General features: G+C 35.3%; 2 protein-coding genes across 2 annotated transcripts; one reads left to right on the forward strand and one right to left on the reverse strand.

The window, feature by feature from the left end:
• The first annotated feature begins 9611 nt into the window (after nt 1-9611).
• On the forward strand, nt 9612-11841 carry LOC140881796 (inactive LRR receptor-like serine/threonine-protein kinase BIR2). Its single transcript, XM_073287385.1, has one exon. It carries the CDS (start codon nt 9721-9723, stop codon nt 11521-11523), a length of 1803 nt encoding a protein of 600 aa, XP_073143486.1. The 5' UTR covers nt 9612-9720; the 3' UTR covers nt 11524-11841.
• A 1407-nt stretch (nt 11842-13248) lies between these two features.
• LOC140880062 (glutaredoxin-like) lies at nt 13249-17547 on the reverse strand. Its single transcript, XM_073284155.1, has 4 exons — nt 17393-17547; nt 16983-17071; nt 13574-13672; nt 13249-13493 (listed from the first exon to the last, which is right to left on the reverse strand). The coding sequence occupies exons 1-4, from the start codon at nt 17446-17448 to the stop codon at nt 13414-13416; spliced, it is 324 nt and encodes a 107-aa protein (XP_073140256.1). The 5' UTR covers nt 17449-17547; the 3' UTR covers nt 13249-13413.
• Nucleotides 17548-18400: the final 853 nt, after the last annotated feature.

Here is an 18400-nt window from a genome sequence, read left to right on the forward strand (position 1 = left end):
TTCGGGCAAGTAGGATAAGCTATGGCATTAGGGGCCCCGCCCCTCTGCTGCTGCGGCCTCTGCTGCTGTGGCCTCTGCTGTGGATTTGGGCCCTTAGCCGGCCCTGTAAACTGCTTCTTCGCAGGAGGCTGCGAAGATGGTCGCTGATACCCAGCCTGAAACTGCCTCTTCCCTTGCTGCTCTCTCTGAAATCTCTCTCCGACCCTCCTCGAAACGCAAGGCTCTACTGACTGCAGACTCATAAGCAAGGACGTCTGCCATGCGAACATCATGCTTGATATCCGCCTTCAAACCCTCCACAAACTGCCTCAACTTCTCTGGTGGACTATCTGAAATCAGAGGCACAAAGTGACAGCCCCTCTCGAACTGTCTCACATACTCAACCACTGTCTTGTCCCCCTGACGGAGACTCATAAACTCACGGATCATGCGACTGCGCACATCCTCAGTGACGTACTTGGCGTAGAAGATACGCCTAAACTCTGCCCATGTCAGTGTAGGAAGGTGAACTCCCCTGGCTGCACCCTCCCACAGAGCGCTGCATCACCCCATGTCAGTGTAGGAGGTGTAGGTGGAGATCCCCCACGTCTGTTCATCGGTCTAGGAGGCATTCTGCACCACCACATATTTCTTTACGTAAATCGCCATGCATAACTAAGTTGTTTAAAATTAATACTAACTTAAATTCTAAAAATTAAATCATGCTATAAACACTTAAAACTTACAGACCGGTAGCGTGGATTTCTGAGCTCGCATAGCAGTAATGACCCCTCCGAGGACCGTGCTCTGATACCAACTGAAACGACCCTAACTCTATAATTATTAAATAAATAAATATGCGGAAATTTTTTTTTTTTTATATATATACTTACTAATTAAAATATGTACATATATGCCCATACGTATATGCACAGAATAAAAAGATTTAAAATAAATAAATAAATAAATAACTTAAATAAAAATTGCATTCTTTAAATAAAATAAATATATGAGTCAAATATTTAATTAAAAATACTGCATAAGAAAAATGATTAAAGTTTGCATGTACTGACAATATTCAATAAAATATTCAAAACTCACAACCACTGAAAAATAATATGAAATGTGTAACGTGCTGACATAATCAAAAACATGCATGTGACTCAGACATCTATCACGGTCACGGGGTCACTGCATGCCCGCTCATACATCCTCGCCTCCGGTGGGTACAACCTCATCCTCAACGTACTCACCTGCACCATACCAGTGTAGTGAGCCTAGAGGCCCAACATGCTAACATAACAAGGGTTTAAAATAATTTAAAACAATTAAATACTAATACATACATATACATGAATGAGCATGTTGAAAATTTCATAACATAACATAACTTAACTTAAATAACATAATACATAAACATTGTTGAGCAATTTATTTTCTAACATCGCATGGTTGTATCCGTAGTGTAACCTTAAATCATACATTAAATACTGATCAGCGTGGAAACCAACGTACGTGGCGGTGACGAATCACCTCTTAAATTGGCAGTAAACTGCCCTTCAATAGTTCACATATGGGGACGAATCCCCCTTAAATTGTCACACTACTTCAACTTCCAACATAAAATATTTTATTATTGCTCAACCTTAAACATTTAATTATGCATAAAATTATTTCATGAATGCATGTACTTAAATAAAAGGTGTGTCCTTCATATATATTTAATTTAATTTCTTACTAACATATAAATATTAAAATAACTTCAATGCATAAAATAATTAAATATATACTCAGGACACATGCAAATTTCTCACGGATGGTCCTGGACTGCTGGCCCTAACACTCAAGCCCATTTACTTAAATCTGGCCCATTAACACTGAGACTGGCCCATTAACATACTTAAGCCCAATAAAATTGTTCTAAGCCCAAACAAAATAATTTAAAGCCCATAAAACATTCTAGGCCCAATAACAACTTAAACTGGCCCAATGGGCCCAAAATCCCAAAGACTGGCCCAATAACTTTTATGGGCTCAAAAGCCCATAAAATTAATGGACTAACTTAATTAAAATTTTAAAAGCCCAAATAAAATTATTTGAGAGTCCAAATAATTTTATTTCAAATTAATAGACCCAAAAACCCATTAATTCATAAAATATTTTAAAAATAAAAAGACTCGAGCCTGACCCACCAAACCCGGACCCGAACCCACTTAACCCGACCCACTACCCTACTGACCCGACCCGGACCACTGACCCGACCCGGACCACACCTAAAACCCTAGAACCCGACCCCTAGCCTCTTCTTGGCTGCGGCCGTGAGCAGCAGCCACTCCATGGCTGCTGCCGGCCTGCTCCGGCCGCCCCTGGCCGGAGCGCCGCCGCCCAGAAGTAGCCCACGTCTGGGCGTACCTGACCTGACCCAGCCCCAGCCCCCATGCAGCCCCACGCACCAAGCCGTGGCCCTCTTTCAGGAAACCCTAGACCGCGACTCCCCCTCGGCCGTGCTGCAGTAATGGCTTCCCTGGGCTCGTTTGGCTCGAGCCATCCAAGCCACTCGAGTCCAGTCACACCTAGGACACCCTAGGGACCATAGCCAGCAGATAGAACGCACCCATGGCCTAAAAACGTGAACATGAATCATGAAAACAAGTAACCTTGGAAAAAGTCCGAACACTCAAACCATTTTCTGAAAAAAATTGAAGGATTTGATGCATACACAATCCACACAATATAATATCTGATAGGTACAAAAAGATTGGAAGAAAATCATGCCTTTCATCGAAAATGAAGAGAAAAACGGGCGTGAGACGATTTCGGGACGACGGGACGACGACGACTTGCTTTGGACCTTCAAAAACGTGGCTATGGTGTTCTTCCTTAGGGCTGCTCGGTTGAGGAAGATGATGAATAGTGGGGGTGGCGGCTGAGAGCGTGAGGGATCGGTGGGTTTGGGGTAGATTAGGTTAGAGTTTTATTTTTAATTAAAATAGGTTTTAGGATAATTAAAAGTTTTAAATATAAAACCTAAAATTTTAAAACTCTAAATAAAAACTAAAATCTGATAATTTAAGTTAATCATATACAAAATCCCGAAATTATAAATTTAGGGAATTTTAAAAATACTAAAAAGTCAATATTTTGGCTTATTTTGAATAAAAATGGACTCCTAAAATTATATAAAATTAAATACTAAAAATTTTGAGATAATAAAACTCAAAATAATATTTTAGGGTTCTAAAAAGACTCATGAAATTAATTGGCTAGAAAGTTGTCATCTCGTCCGTCCACGGTCCCGTCTACGCGATAAAATAATTAAAATACTAAAAATCATAAAAATCACTAATTATGGGTTAAATGCTTAAAAATAAATTAAATCATGCACAAATAATTCACATAATTATTTAACCCATAAATCTAAAATTTAAATAATTAAATATCCTAATTATGCATGCGGATTTACGTATTTAAAATACCGGGTGTTACACCTAACCCCATCTCGGCTGCGGCCGAGAGCAGCAGCCCCTCCGTGGCTGCTGCCGGCCTGCTCCGGCCACCATTGGCCGGAGCGCCGCCGCCCAGACGTAGCCCACGTCTGGGCGGACCTAACCTGCACCAGCCCCCAGCCCCATGCAGCCTGGACCACCGAACCCGAAGCCTATTTCCCGAAACCCTAGACTGTGCACCAAGGGAGGCCGAACCGCACCAGCAGACTTCCTGGGGCCGTTTGGCTCGAGCCACTCGAGCCATTCGGTCCAGACCCTCCTCACACTACCTAGGACTCTGATCAGCAGCCATACCAGCCATGGTGGACCGAAAACGTGAACATGAAAAAGGAAAACAAGGAACCTTGCGCATGAAACCGAAACAACCGAACCATTTTTCTGAAAAACTTGAAAGTTTTCGATGCATACACAATCCACACAACATAATATCTGATAGGTACGAAAAAATGGAAGAAAATCATGCCTTTCACCGAAAACGAAGAGAAAAATTGAGTGTGGGACGATTCCGGGACGACGGGACGACGACAACCGACTTGGACCTTCAAAAACCGAGCTATGGAGTAGTTGGAGGCTGCTGGAAACGATGGAGAGTGATGGAGGAGAGTGGGGTGTCGGCTGGGGCTTAGGGTCGATGGGTTTGGGGTAGATTAGGTTAAGTTTTTAATAAAATAGGTTTTTAGGAAATTAAATATATTAATAAGGATTTTAATATATAAAATATATAACTTAAAAATCTAATTAAGAAAATAAATCTGATAACAAAATTTAAAAAAAATATAAAAATCCCGAAATATTAATTTAGGGAAATTTTAAAGATAATAAAAAGTCATTATTTTGGCTTATTTTGAATAAAAACGGACTCCTAAAATTATATAAAATTAAATACTAAAATTTTTGAGGAAATAAAACTCAAAATAATATTTTTGGGCTTTTAAAAGGCTCATGAAATAAATTGGATAGAAAATTGTCATCTCGTCCGTCCACGGTCCCGTCTACGCGATAAAATACTTAAAATACTAAAAATCATAAAAATCACTATTTATGGGTTAAATGCTTAAAAATAAATTAAATCATGCACAAATAATTCACATAATTATTTAACCCATAAATCACAAATTTAAATAATTAAATACCCTAATTATGCATGCGGATTTACGTATTTAAAATACCGGGTGTTACATCATAAACTCAGTCACATAACATCATATCAGCAGCTAAACTCATCGATATACATGCTGATATATGATTTTGAATTGCAAGTTTCGAAGTCGGGATTTACGTCGGTTATCGAATTTCAATCGCTACGCCGTTTAATCGAGTTTTTGGACTGTTTTGATATTCGATAGCTAAGCTGAAACACTTATCTTGATGATGTGAATGTTATAGAATTTTATTCTTCCGTTTCAGTCGAGTTTGGAAGGCCAACGACTCGAGACAACGACTTTGAACCGAAGAAGTTAGAGTTGAGGTTTGAAATGCGATTGATTGATGAATTCTTGATGGTTTTGACTCGTTTCTGAAACGATAGATTGAAATGAAGTTTGATATATGTATTTTGGTTGTATCTTTCAGATTTGAAGAGTTCAGAACCGAGATAAACGAAGGTATAATGACGACATCGTGAAGTAGGGACTTTGAAACTCAAGAACGACTAATCTTGAGTTGGCCCGCAAAAACCACATACTTGTTTATGTTTTTGATTTGATTGTGATGTTATCGATCCATCACAGGTAGTGGATCTTTATATTCGAGTTTATATGAGGCTATATTGAATTGATTCTATGCCAAGGTTGTTGTTAACCTTATTTGCGAGTCGGTTACGAACTCGTTAGATGGATATCCATGTCAAGATCATTTATGAATCTTGATGGCCTCGAAGTTATGTGAATCAATTCGTATTTAAAGCGTTTACGTACTCTATTTGTTGAGTCAAGTTTAAATAGAGTCAATATGATTTATTTAACGCTTTCTATATGTTGGTTATACTGAGAATTGTTTCTCACCGGAGTTTATCCGGCTGTTGTCTTGTTTTGTATGTGTGCATGACAACAGATGGGGCAGGAGCTAGTCATCGACGTCATTGACAGCTGGGAGAGAGTCTAGCACTTGAGGACTCGGGTTGTAGATGATGTCTTGAACTTTAGAAGCACTAAACCTTAGTTATGTTGGTTTGGATTACATGTATAAAGTTTGAGATAATTGATGTCGTTTACGATATTTAGCAACTTGTTTGATGTAAATAAATGCATGTATAAATGCTTATGACTTTGTTTATGAGTATATGCATGTTTTGGACTTGATATATCATGTATTGGACCATGTTTTGATGATTTAGATTGGAAGGAATCGGATTGACATCAAAATGTGATCTGCAGATTTTCTGAAAATTTGAGACCGCTCGATCCGCAGAAGTTGACGGATCGAGCGAGCCCTGTATTTTGCAAAACAGAAATTTGAGTTTTTGGCTCGCTCGATCCGCAGAAGTTGACGGATCGAGCGAGACCAAATTGTTTCAAGACCGAGAGTTGAGCAATTGTGCTCGCTCGATCGGGTGTTTTTCACCGATCGAGCGAGACACTGGATTTTTTAAATTTTTTTTTTTTTTACTTGGCTCTTGGTTTATTTAATTGATGTTTAATGAATGTTAATTGTTCATTAATTGCCCTAAGAGGAGATTAGCAACCCGAGGTCCCCACAACAGGTATGATATTAAATATTTATGATTATGGTTTGTAAAGTTCATTCGAAGCTTTTTTATTTGAAGAATTATGGTTTGTAAATTATGATTTTCCATTTTTATTGTAAATACAATTTTTTTTTATTTTATCATGATATATAATGATTTGTATGAATTTTATATTTCAAAGTAAGTTGTTTTTTGAATGTGTACTTGTTAAACAAAGTATCATACGCTGTGTGTCCGAGACGTGATAATTAGGAATTGAATCGTCAAAAAAAAATCGTGTAGGAAGAGGCTGAGAATTTGGATAAATGGTATGATTGAAATAAAAAAATTTCATCGCTCTTATCAATAAACATAAGATTTCATCGTTCTGGTCCTTTAATAGTTACTTTGATCATATCCCATAAGGTAATAACATAGGATTTCATTGCCCTGATATTTTAATGGTTATTTTGATCTTACTTCATGAGCATTACTCATGGATAGATGGAACTTTGGTCTAAATCATGAGGCTCATAGAGAAGAACTCTACAAGCACCCTATTAATTCCACTTTCTTCGACACAATTCCCGTAAAAAAAGGTGAGTTGACCAGAAAATATTAACTAGCAAACAAAAGAAAAAAATTATAAAAAAAATGGCAATGACTCGAATACCCGATTGACGATATAGAAAATAAATCAATTAAAAACAATTAAATATTAGTAACCAAAACCGTATCCAAATGGTACGTTCTGGTTCCATTTAAAAAAAAATAAATCAGGGTCGTAGATTCTAGAACCCGAACAGTCATCATTTAGAATGATGGTAAAACATAATTATCTATGTAATAACAATAATAATAATTCCTGTCAAAAAAAAATAACAATAATAATAATAATAATGAATAAAAATAGAAAAAAATGTGAAATTGATTAAAACTTCGTGGATCTCATACTTAGAAATTTATTTTTATTTTTTGAAAATCATTCTTAGTTTTTATATCTACGACACCATGTCTTTTTCCAACCTAGAAAGCCTCTCATCACGAAAATATATATTAACATCGAGCACACTCATTATATACGCAAACCATATTATGTTTTTATAATATAATTTTATGTCATTTCTTTTTTACTATCTTATCATGGATGTTATTTGACCAATATTTTAGACGATCAGGGCTGTCTTCAGAGACTTTAGGTTAATTTTTAGATAAATGCAATATATAATTTTTTTTCCTATTAAATAACGATATTACCACTTCATCTAATAATGGCAACTCCAAATTCTTTTAATTAAAAAAAATGATAAACATTTGCATTGAAAGAGAAAAACAACTAAACTAAAAAGAACTCAATGAACTCCGTCTAATCTCACGAGAGATTTTGTCACAAAACAAATCTAACAAAATAAATAAAAACTATTATATTTTAAATACTAACATATGCAAGAAATAAGGATGATTGAATTGAGTAAAAATCAGTACATGAGTCGAATAAGAAAATTAAAATATTCTATAATATCGACTAAAAATCAAATCAATTAAAAATATAAACACCAATCGCAACACACAAACAGACAAAAAAAAATAATGTCGAACAAAAAAACATGACATGATAATTGATTCAATATGAATAATCTAACTCACTCAGAGCAATTTAACCAAAAACGAGATATTTTTTAAAGAAAAAATAAGGGTTTTTTTAACAAGAAAAAGAGAGAAGTAAAGTTATAAAAGGTTGACTATCGTTTCAAATTTTCAACAAAATAATTGAGAGGCTCGCCTAAATTTAAATGGAAAAACAAAAAAAAACTAATAAATATAATGAGGCTTCACCAAGATTAGGCAATAATGGACCGTTGGATCTCATTTGGACACTACCCCAATGGGGTAACATCATATCACAAAAGATCTACATTTTTAGATAATATATGATATAAATTTTCGTAGTTTGTTTCCAATTTTGTTAAATAAACGCAATGATATTGTTTATGTTGGAGAGGAAAAACAAACAAACAAACCATAACAAAAAGGCCGATGGTGGGTGGCTTACTTTTCAAATATTCGGTCTTCCGAAAGAAAAATGTTCCCAAATCACTGTTTTTTTAAAAGAGGAAGATGATATGTATTCGATTTTTTTAAAGTTTTCTTCCCCCTTTCCATCTAGGGTGTTCATATAGGTTGGTTCGGTTTTAATTTGTCTAATTTCGGTTCGGTTTTTCGGTTTATAAAAAATGTATTCCGAAGTCAAACCATTCTACTTCGGTTCGGTTTTTGTACTATAATGGACCGATTTATACGGTTCGGTTTGATCGGTTTTATCATTAATAATACATAACACAATAAAAAAACATAAATTTAATCCAATATATAATTTAAATACTTCAAATCACAACTTAAAGTTATAGTCATATAGTGAAGAAACAAAAAATAACGAACAATACAAGAACAAACATCCAACCACAGTCTTATAATATTTTCAAAAAAATAAAACAAATTTTGATACAGTTATTTCGATTTTGATACAATTATTAAAATTAATAATAAAAATACATTATAAAATATAATATGTTTTTTACATAATTTATTAGTAAAAACTTTAAAAATAAAGTCTAAATGACTTACATAAACAATAATCAACTAAAAATTACATAAATAACAATCAATTAATCAAAAATAAATTACATAAACAACAACAATGAATTAAATAAACAATAATCAACAAAAAATTATTCAAAATGATTATTCATTCACTAAATATCATCTCATAACATATAATATAAATAAAAAAATATAAATAAAATTATTAATTTAATTCAATTTCAGTTTTTTCGATCGGTTCGGTTTTGACATATATAATCCAAAACCAAACCAAATAAACTTTGATTTTAATATTTATATTCGAATTACAAAATACGGTTTTCGGTTCGGTTCGATCTTTGATTTTTTCGGTTTGGATTTTCGATTTTTTCGGTTTTATCCGAAATATGAACACCCCTATTTCCGCCCTCAACTTTGATAATTAGTTAATGGGTAGTATCGTAATTTGCTGTGGACAAGATAATATGAATATTTATATATTATATGAAATATTAGATTTATGGTCAGGGTATATCTTTAGGGTAAATCGAACTCTATCATATATTATATATAATTTAAGTAACACGATAGTGATCAAAATTGATAAAATGTCGTATAATATAAGAATCGCTTCACATATACATACTTCATACACAAATTAGTATATTTTCATAATCTAATACGTGACTCCCCCAAACCTAAAATCCTCCATCACAATCGCAATATTTTTTTTATATTTTCATTCAAAGAAATCTTTTTCCGTTAAGAAATGATTAAAAAAAATAGTATATGATTGTGATTAAAATGCTCCAAGTTACAAGTGGGCCAAACCCCATTTTCCAACTCAGGAAAATTCCAGTCAAATATTCTTTTAATTATCAGTTTCAAACATCAAAATCAAATCCAGCAATCCAAAGAATGCGAATGCCTCTTCATTTCCTTTAACTCTGCAACCCTACCAATCTTCGTCTTCTCCGGCGACCAGAAGCAATGAATCTTCCCCTCCACAGATCCATATCCATCTGCCTTTTCCTGCTGTTCTTCAGCTGGGTTTTCGCGGAAGATGATGTGCAGTGCCTGCAAGGAGTGAAGAATTCATTGACTGATCCGGAGGGCAAGCTCAGCTCGTGGAATTTTGCTAATTCTACGGTTGGGTATATCTGTAGATTCGTCGGTCTTTCGTGCTGGAACGACCGCGAGAATCGGCTTATCAGTATGGAGCTTCGGGATTTTAGTCTTACTGGAAACATCCCAGATGCTCTGCAGTACTGTCAAAGTCTCCAGACGCTGGATCTCTCTGGTAATGGTCTTTCCGGTTCGATCCCATCTCAAATCTGCGATTGGTTGCCTTATCTCGTGACTTTGGATCTGTCCCGGAATCATTTGGCGGGTCAAATCCCCGCCGATCTTGCTAACTGTTCGTATTTGAATAATTTGATCTTAGACGATAATAAACTGTCTGGGAGCATTCCTTTCCAGTTTTCGACTTTGAGGAGGTTGAAAAGGTTCTCTGTAGTGAATAATGATTTGTCTGGTCGAGTTCCTTTGTTTAACTATCCTTTTGAGCAGGATTATGGTGGAAATGGTGGGCTTTGCGGAGGTACGTTGGGTAAGTGCGGTGGCTTGAGTAAGAAAAGTTTGGCCATTATCATTGCTGCCGGGGTTTTCGGTGCCGCGGCTTCTTTGTTATTGGGATTTGGTTTGTGGTGGTGGTACTTTACCAAGTCGAGTAGGAGGAGAAAGGGCGGGGATGGAATCGGAGGAAGAGATGATGGGAGTAGTTGGTCTGAAAAATTGAGGTCTCACAGGCTTACTCAGGTTGTGTTGTTCCAGAAACCGCTTGTAAAGGTTAAGTTGGCGGATTTGTTGGCTGCCACCTATAATTTTAGTGAGAAAAATATCATAATCACGAGTAGGACGGGGACTACGTACAAGGCGGTCTTGCCAGATGGGTCAGCACTTGCCATTAAACGGCTTCATGCTGGTAAAATGGGGGAGAAGCAGTTTAGGATGGAGATGAATAGATTAGGGCAGCTAAGGCACCCGAATTTGGTTCCGCTGTTGGGGTTTTGCTTGGTTGAGGAGGAGAAACTCTTGGTATATAAGCATTTGTCGAATGGAACTCTGGAATCTGTGTTGAATGGCAATCCCGGTGTTCTTGATTGGGGAACCAGGTTTAGGATTGCTTTGGGGGCAGCGAGAGGACTTGCTTGGCTTCACCATGGTTGCCATCCTCCCATCTTGCACCAGAATATTAGCTCTAATGTCATTTTGCTTGATGAGGATTTTGATGCTAGGATAATGGACTTTGGTTTGGCGAGGCTTGTAACTTCTTCGGAGTCTAATGAGGGCCGTTATGTCGTAGGGGATTTGGGTGAAATTGGGTATGTTGCTCCGGAATACTCGAGCACAATGGTTGCTTCTCTCAAAGGGGATGCTTATAGTTTTGGAGTGGTACTTCTTGAGTTGGCAACAGGACAAAAGCCGCTTGATGTTAGCATGGCTGCCGAAGGGTTTAAGGGTAATCTGGTGGATTGGGTGAATCAGCTCTCTGCATCTGGTAGAATTAAAGACGCCATCGATAGGATACTATGTGGTCGGGGTAACGATGAGGAGATCGTGCAATTCTTGAAAATCGCATGTAATTGTGTCCTTTCTAGGCCAAAGGATAGGTGGTCTATGTACCAGGTTTACGAAGCACTTAAAGGCATGGCCGAAGAACGGGGTTTCTCGGAACAGTATGATGAATTTCCTCTTCATTTTGGGAAACAAGAGTCCACCTCTCCCACTTAGCTTGGGATGGCTAATGATTATTGCACATATTTCTGCGGCCTGGGGTAAGTTCTCGAGCAAAGTGTGTGGTTGCCGTTTCGATTTATATTCGATAACACAAGATATTAGCTGAATATATCTGTATAAATAGGTCGCCTGCTTAAGATTGTATTGTTGAGTTTTATTGTAAGAAAGGGTACTCCATGGTTCTTGGTATCTCTATTGTTTCTCTTATCCTGCTAGTGCAATGCTTTGAAATGTTGCTTTGAATATTTTGGTGGTTGAATGCTTTTGGTGCATTATAACTGTCACAACTCTGAACTCACAATGCTTCCAAGTTTTATTATTTGTAGGGTGAAATGAGAAGAAATCTTGAAATTATTGGTTGAGCCATTTTGGGAAGTTTTTTGTTTTGGATTGCGGTTCGAATTGATTTTAACAAAATTTGCTTGCTTTGACTTGGAATATATATTGGTGGTTCTTGGCATATGATTTTGGTTGGCAAGGTGAAAGATTTTCTCATTTCTACACTATCTATATGGAAAAAAACAATTATATTCTTTTCTAGAATAGACGTGATTCCATTCTGATAACTTCACGTCGTAAAAGAATCAGAATAGAAGGTGCCAACCACGTCTCAGTAATGGAGGAGCAAACAAATCCCCGAGAGTTCAAATCATATTTAAATTTTGGCTGTGGTCAGTTTAGGATCTTCTTTGTTAACAATATAAAGTTTTCGGTTATTATTTTTATTATTCCTTTTCAAAAGCTGACTATAGGTTAATTAATCTCGTATAAAAGAATATAGAAGATTTTCTTTAGCAGATTTTGTGACACATAATTCGTCGAATACGATTTAAATGTTATTATATTAATATGACAGTTTACATGACGCACGTATCAAATAGTAACAACTACAAGTTTCATTATCTAAAATAGGAAATTGATTTGTTTACTTTTCAGAAAAAAAGTTCGAAACCAATTGTAAAATCGATGTTCTTTTAAAATCTTGAATTTTTAAAACGTGAACACAAATAAATCTCAAACGTAAAATTTCAAAGTGTTCATCGTCTTCACCTTTGATGGTACGTCAATATTCCGTGAGAAATTATTATTATTGTTGTTTTTATCATTTTCTCAAAGATTCCATAAGCAATTTTCAAGACAAGGAAAATTGAGATACAGAAAATGTAACTGGAGATGAAGCGACTAGGTGCATTTTTTTAAAAAAATAAAATTTAGAAATTGAATTTGGTCGACTAATAAGCATGTTGTGGGTTTGCAAAAATTTGACGTGCATTGTTATCCTACAACACGCTAGTGATGCACATCTGGTTTTCACATAGCATGCAATTCCGAGCATGAAAATCCATCCAACCGGTAGTATCTTCCGATAGCGTTTGATGTTAGATGAGATGAATGGAATATGTTTACAAATATGATTAAAAAATGATAAGATATGGATGAATAATATGTCGTTTTTAATTTCTTAATTTTGTAAGATTATTACCATTATAATGTCTTGAATGTCATTGTCAATTGCAAACAATTGCAAAAAAAATGATTATATTAGTAAAAATTTCACTCATATCAAATCAATCATGTCACCATCACATGGGCTATGAGTGAGGCCTCATCAAACTCATATGCAATGACATCATGTCTAATGACATCATTTTCATCTATCGTACCAAACGATACTTCTATGTCGATACCACATATGAGTGAGTTCATAGAACAAGCATGTATAATTCACCAGCAAACATATATATCATTTATTCAGCAATTTCAACACAAGTTTTTTTTTTTACCAAGTCCACATCATAGATCAAACGAACAAGGTAATACGTAACGAGAAATAGCATATTTATCATAGCGAAATATAACCACAGATGCTAATTCATCAACCCTCTAAGCAGAAGATTTTGCTACCGCTCCGGCTTCAGTTAGCAGAGGCATGAGCTTTCCATCCTTGTGCAAGGCCGTTGTCGCTGCAGTATACAAAGAGATGATAACAGGGACCAAAGAAGTATGCACTTAATCCAAATTAAGTAAATGATAAATCATATACCATCACAACCACCAATGTGCTTCCCGCTGATGAACACATTTGGAACAGTTCGCTGTCCAGACAATTCTAGCAGCGCAGCTTGTATCTGACTTCCATCATCTACAAAGCCGTCAAAACAGTTGAAATCTCTAAATCATGTGATCCTTGAGTTTTTGCACCGATTATGCACAAGATGAATGCTTTGAACACAAACATTGGGATATTGAAAGAGTAGGTGATTTTTCGGCTTAAAATACTTTTCAGTGTCTTTGGTTGGAGAGTATACAATCACTTAGATAGTTACTTTCTCGTTAATAAATTGTGTCTCAACAAGCACGAAAGCTCTATCATGAGAAACCACTCAAATAAGTATGGTATCTTCAAAGTGTCCCTTATTTTGAGTAATATACCCATTTAAACAGTTGAATTGTTATTCAGGAAGTGAGACTGCATGGCACATGATTTTAGATGACTTTATTCATGCGTAACATTTATTGAAAAGGAAAATTTATCACCCAAACAACCAGGTTCATAGCCGTCGAAGGTGAAGACAAGAAACAATTGGAGTAGGGATGACAATGCATCAAGTCTGTTAGAACTTGAGACCCGACCCGACCCAACCCGACCCGTTTAAATCTGGTTGTACCTAACAGGTAAGATCCATCACACCCCGTCAAACAATTTCAACTTTTTTTGACATATCTAAATTTAAACTAATGAATTTATATCAAACGTTGAACAAAATAAACCAACAAAAATTAAACAAAATAGTTCAAGCATGGGAAGGGGGATGAAATTTAGAAATTAGAGAAAAGCAAACTTTTTCTAAGCACTAAGAGGGTGTTTGGTTAAACTTATTAAAAAGAGCTTATAAGCTCATAGTGCTTAAAAGTTGTTTTACGAGCTTATAAGCTGTTAGAACTTATTTTAAAGCTGTTAAAGTGTTTGGGTAAACTTATTCTAAACAACTTAAAGAATGTTGATATGTTTGGTATTATAACATCTTTTTATTGTCAAAATTACCAAAAAGAGTATAATTCTATGAAAATAAAATTTTGAGTTATACACATACGAAAATAGTTTTAGAATAAACATATATTAAAAAAATAAAATTGTTTTAATATTTTATTTTAAAAAAATTTATGTGATTTGTAATTTTTTTTAAAAATAATATTTAATATTTAATGGGTGGACGGAGGATATTATGGAGATTTATGAAAATCTTCAAGGATATTTTAGAGAGATAGAATATTAAAATAAGATCTTTTTGAAAAAAGTACCTCCCTCTTACTTTTTTAAAAACAGCTTATTTTGGCAGCTTATAAGATGTTTTTAAAATTTTTTGCCAAACAAATTTTGAGAGCTTATAAGCTGTTTGCAAGAGCTTTTAAGCTCTCCCAAACACCCTCTAAATCGACTGAACCAAAGAATACTAATCAAGATAGGGGAAGAGTGACAAGAAAATTCTCTCTCAAGATGATAAATATACACTATTTATATACACACATATATGTATACATGTATATAAGTTAAAGCCCATACTCAACCCCATACCCATTTAGCTAGACTTACATTATGTTGATTATCCGTCATACACCGAATCAGTAGTCATCCCTAAATTTGAACAGTACCATCTTCATAAATTGCAGCTTTTAAATTACTCGATCAATACCTGTTTAGCTAGACTTACATTAGGTCGTGCATCCGTTATGTACATACCAGCTCAATTGTTCTGTTTTTCAAGTCTTCATAGTTATACTGTTTTTATTAATAGTCATGCTTGATTATTTTGCTTAATGATTACCCATTAAAAAGTCTTTTGCCTCTTTAAACCAAAATCTTGGTTTGTACGTTGGTGAAATACTTAAGTGGAAATAACTAATTTATTTTCATTGTAGAATGTAGTTATGCGTTTGCTTTTAAAATGTTTGTGGGGATTTGTACAGACTTAAACATAGTTTCACTGATGTACATAAAAAAAGTTAGATAGAGTTGTTGTGATATTAATTAGTAAACAATCAGTTGCATTGAGAGGGGTATATTTCGATTTTAGGAGAAATCCAGGTGTTTTCGACCCGGATAAAACGGTTATTGTGGCTCACATGTTTATTTTCAATCTTTAACCATGTGGCGGAAGGATTAAGCTGGGAAATATCAAGTAAACTTAAGGACTAACTTGGGACACATGAAAAATGAGAGATTGAACCAGGAAAGTGCAATAAAATGGAGGATTAAACAGGGAATTATCCCTCGGTCATATGCTTATTTCAATATCTTTTAACAGGGCAATTAACAGAAGGACTAAACCGGGAAAAATGAATTACCAACTCAAGACACTTGAAAAATCAGGGGACTAGACCGGAAGATGAGGAAAATGAGAGACTAAATAAGGAATTATTCTAAACAATTCTTTGTTTATAGCAGTGGAAACTGTTAATCAAGTTCAAATTTCTGTTAAGGAGCGTAAAAGATCAAAATAAAGGGAGTTGTTGGAAAATTGAGGACTTAGAATGAAAATTTTGCTCAGATTTCACACGAATAGGAAAATAATTTGGTGTTAAATTAATGTAATAATGTCCATTTCATGTAATTTCTAATCCCATATCTAAATTAAAAAATTCATGGTGAACCCTTTTATCTCTCGAAATTTACCATGATGATGTTAGTGGAGCAGCGGTTGTGGGCTGTAAATGCCATCGAATATAGAAGCAGCGGGCCTATTCCAAATTCTCTCTGAATTTACTACTTCTTTATCCTGATATCTTCATCTAACATTGACAATACTTGCATATGCACTGTGTTAATCTAAAGTAGCAATTTGTGTTTAATTGTTACTGGTTGTATTCGGGAAAATGGGTGTCCATCCAAATGAGGGTGAATTTGAAATTCTACTTAATCAATCCAAACAAGTCAAACAGATTTGAAATCATGGATCTCAAGTCCATAATTTCAAATACCTTAATTCAAACACTCTTAAGGAAATTGACTATCCAGTGTGGCATTTATGGACTACGGCTTCAGAGTATTACATCTGCCGGAAGCTGTGAAATGGCTCTACTAGAGTAGCTCTCTCTACCCTGAACTACTTTCTGTCGTTTTACTTCAGGTTAGGTCTAACATAAATTCCAAATCCCAGTTCGCGAAAACACTTAAAATCCAGTATGCAAGTAAACATGGCGTATCAAATGACAAGAGATCGAAAACATTTCACTACTTCAGAGATTTCATATCTTTATCACAAATTCTAAGTTTCAATTACACGAAACCACTAAAACCCAGCCTGCAACTAAACACGACATATCAAAGAACAAGAGAATGTAAAAATCTACCGGCCAAAAGAAAGATTACAAACAAAATTTTAAACGTTGTAAAAAAAATAATTAAGCATAGTATTAATGTAAAAAATTAGGGCAAAAAAGAAAGAACAAACCCTCTGCATCCAACTCAATGACCTTGTACGAGGCGCCGATTTCCGTCAGCAATTTCTTCACGCTCACGCAAAACGGACAGTAGCTTTTGCTGCCAGTAAACACAGTAACACATAGATCCACGCATGATTCACTCAAAATCCATACAACCTTATCCACAAAGACACAATTCTCCGTTCACCCATTTTCAATTACCTTTTTGTGGTAAAAAAAACAACTGTAAATCCATATCTTACATTAATTTTCACCATATTAATCCTAAAAGATCACCACGCGAGGGAACAATAATGGAAGAAACCCCATCCCATCGTAATTGATAAAAAAAAATTAAAAATTGAACAAAGAACCATTGGATAGAGCTGAGCAAAACAAACAAATAAACAAATTGCAGAACAATATAGAGATAGAGAACCTGAAAACGATGACTGGGTTTGCAGAAATGAGTTCCTTAGCCTTGGGAAGCGACATTTTCGCCCTTTCGTGAATAAACAAATTTTTACAAAGTCTGCCAACTCGAGAGTACGGATGCTAATAATAATACCGTAGCTGTGTGGCCGACAATTGGCCACACATTTGTGATCCACCGAAAAGTCTATGCTGGCTCAGGTCCAAACGACCCTGAGCCCTTTTGCACATCAAAGGCCCGGGGCCGTTGGATTGTTCTTCGGGTACTATTATCGAAGGATAGAATAGACAAAAGCGTGATCCACATAAATTTGGGTCAATAAAATCCTTATTCATCGGAAAAAACATAAAAATCTTTATTCGTTCGGGATAACTAAATGATTAATAAGTAATAGCTTGATAGATAAGTGGTGGATAAGGGAATATTATATTTGATAGTGAACGTTATGTTTGGTATGTGATATATTGGTGTATTTTATGTTGTGATCAAAATACCCTCATTAATTCCTTCAATTTTCTCACCCATAAACTCTTTCTTTCCCCTAGTTATTCGAAGCCATACTGAGAAAAAATCAGCAGCTTACAACTTTCCTATCTTGCGAGATCTATCGTGCAAGATCTAAAGAAGAAAACGACATCTTATTTCAACAAATCTTTTGCGGTTTCCTTCATCGTGTTCTGGTAATTTTCTTTCCAACTCATGTTGAATTTGACGTTCATAAATTGTATGATACAAATAAAAAATTGCTTGAATCGTCAAATTCATGTTGTTCCCCATTGTGCTTGTCGGTGATAAAAAAGACAAGAATGAAGAGATTTCTAGGGTTATGATTATAGAAGCGAGTACGTTGATTTTATTATTATTTAAAGTTTGGGGTTATTTTGGTAAATGAATGTATGTAATACAGTGGGACAATTTCAATCCTTGGGAATACAAGTGGAAAAGGAATTAAGTTTGTGCAGTAGATTTTAAACAATCCATGTTACTGTTCAACTACAAAAATCCTTTCAAACA

The sequence above is a fragment of the Henckelia pumila genome, chromosome 2, assembly GCF_033568475.1.
Source record: "Henckelia pumila isolate YLH828 chromosome 2, ASM3356847v2, whole genome shotgun sequence".
NCBI lineage: Eukaryota > Viridiplantae > Streptophyta > Magnoliopsida > Lamiales > Gesneriaceae > Henckelia > Henckelia pumila.

Bases quoted from the DNA above. Each gene is read 5' to 3' on its own strand.
- LOC140880062 (XM_073284155.1), bottom strand. From the start codon at position 17,448: ATGTCGCTTCCCAAGGCTAAGGAACTCATTTCTGCAAACCCAGTCATC. The intron at 13,673-16,982 runs GTTTGTTCTTTC...ACGGCTTTGTAG, and splicing joins CATTGAGTTGGATGCAGAGG to ATGATGGAAGTCAGATACAA. The intron at 13,494-13,573 runs GTATATGATTTA...TGTATACTGCAG, and splicing joins GCACATTGGTGGTTGTGATG to CGACAACGGCCTTGCACAAG.
- LOC140881796 (XM_073287385.1), top strand. From the start codon at position 9,721: ATGAATCTTCCCCTCCACAGATCCATATCCATCTGCCTTTTCCTGCTG.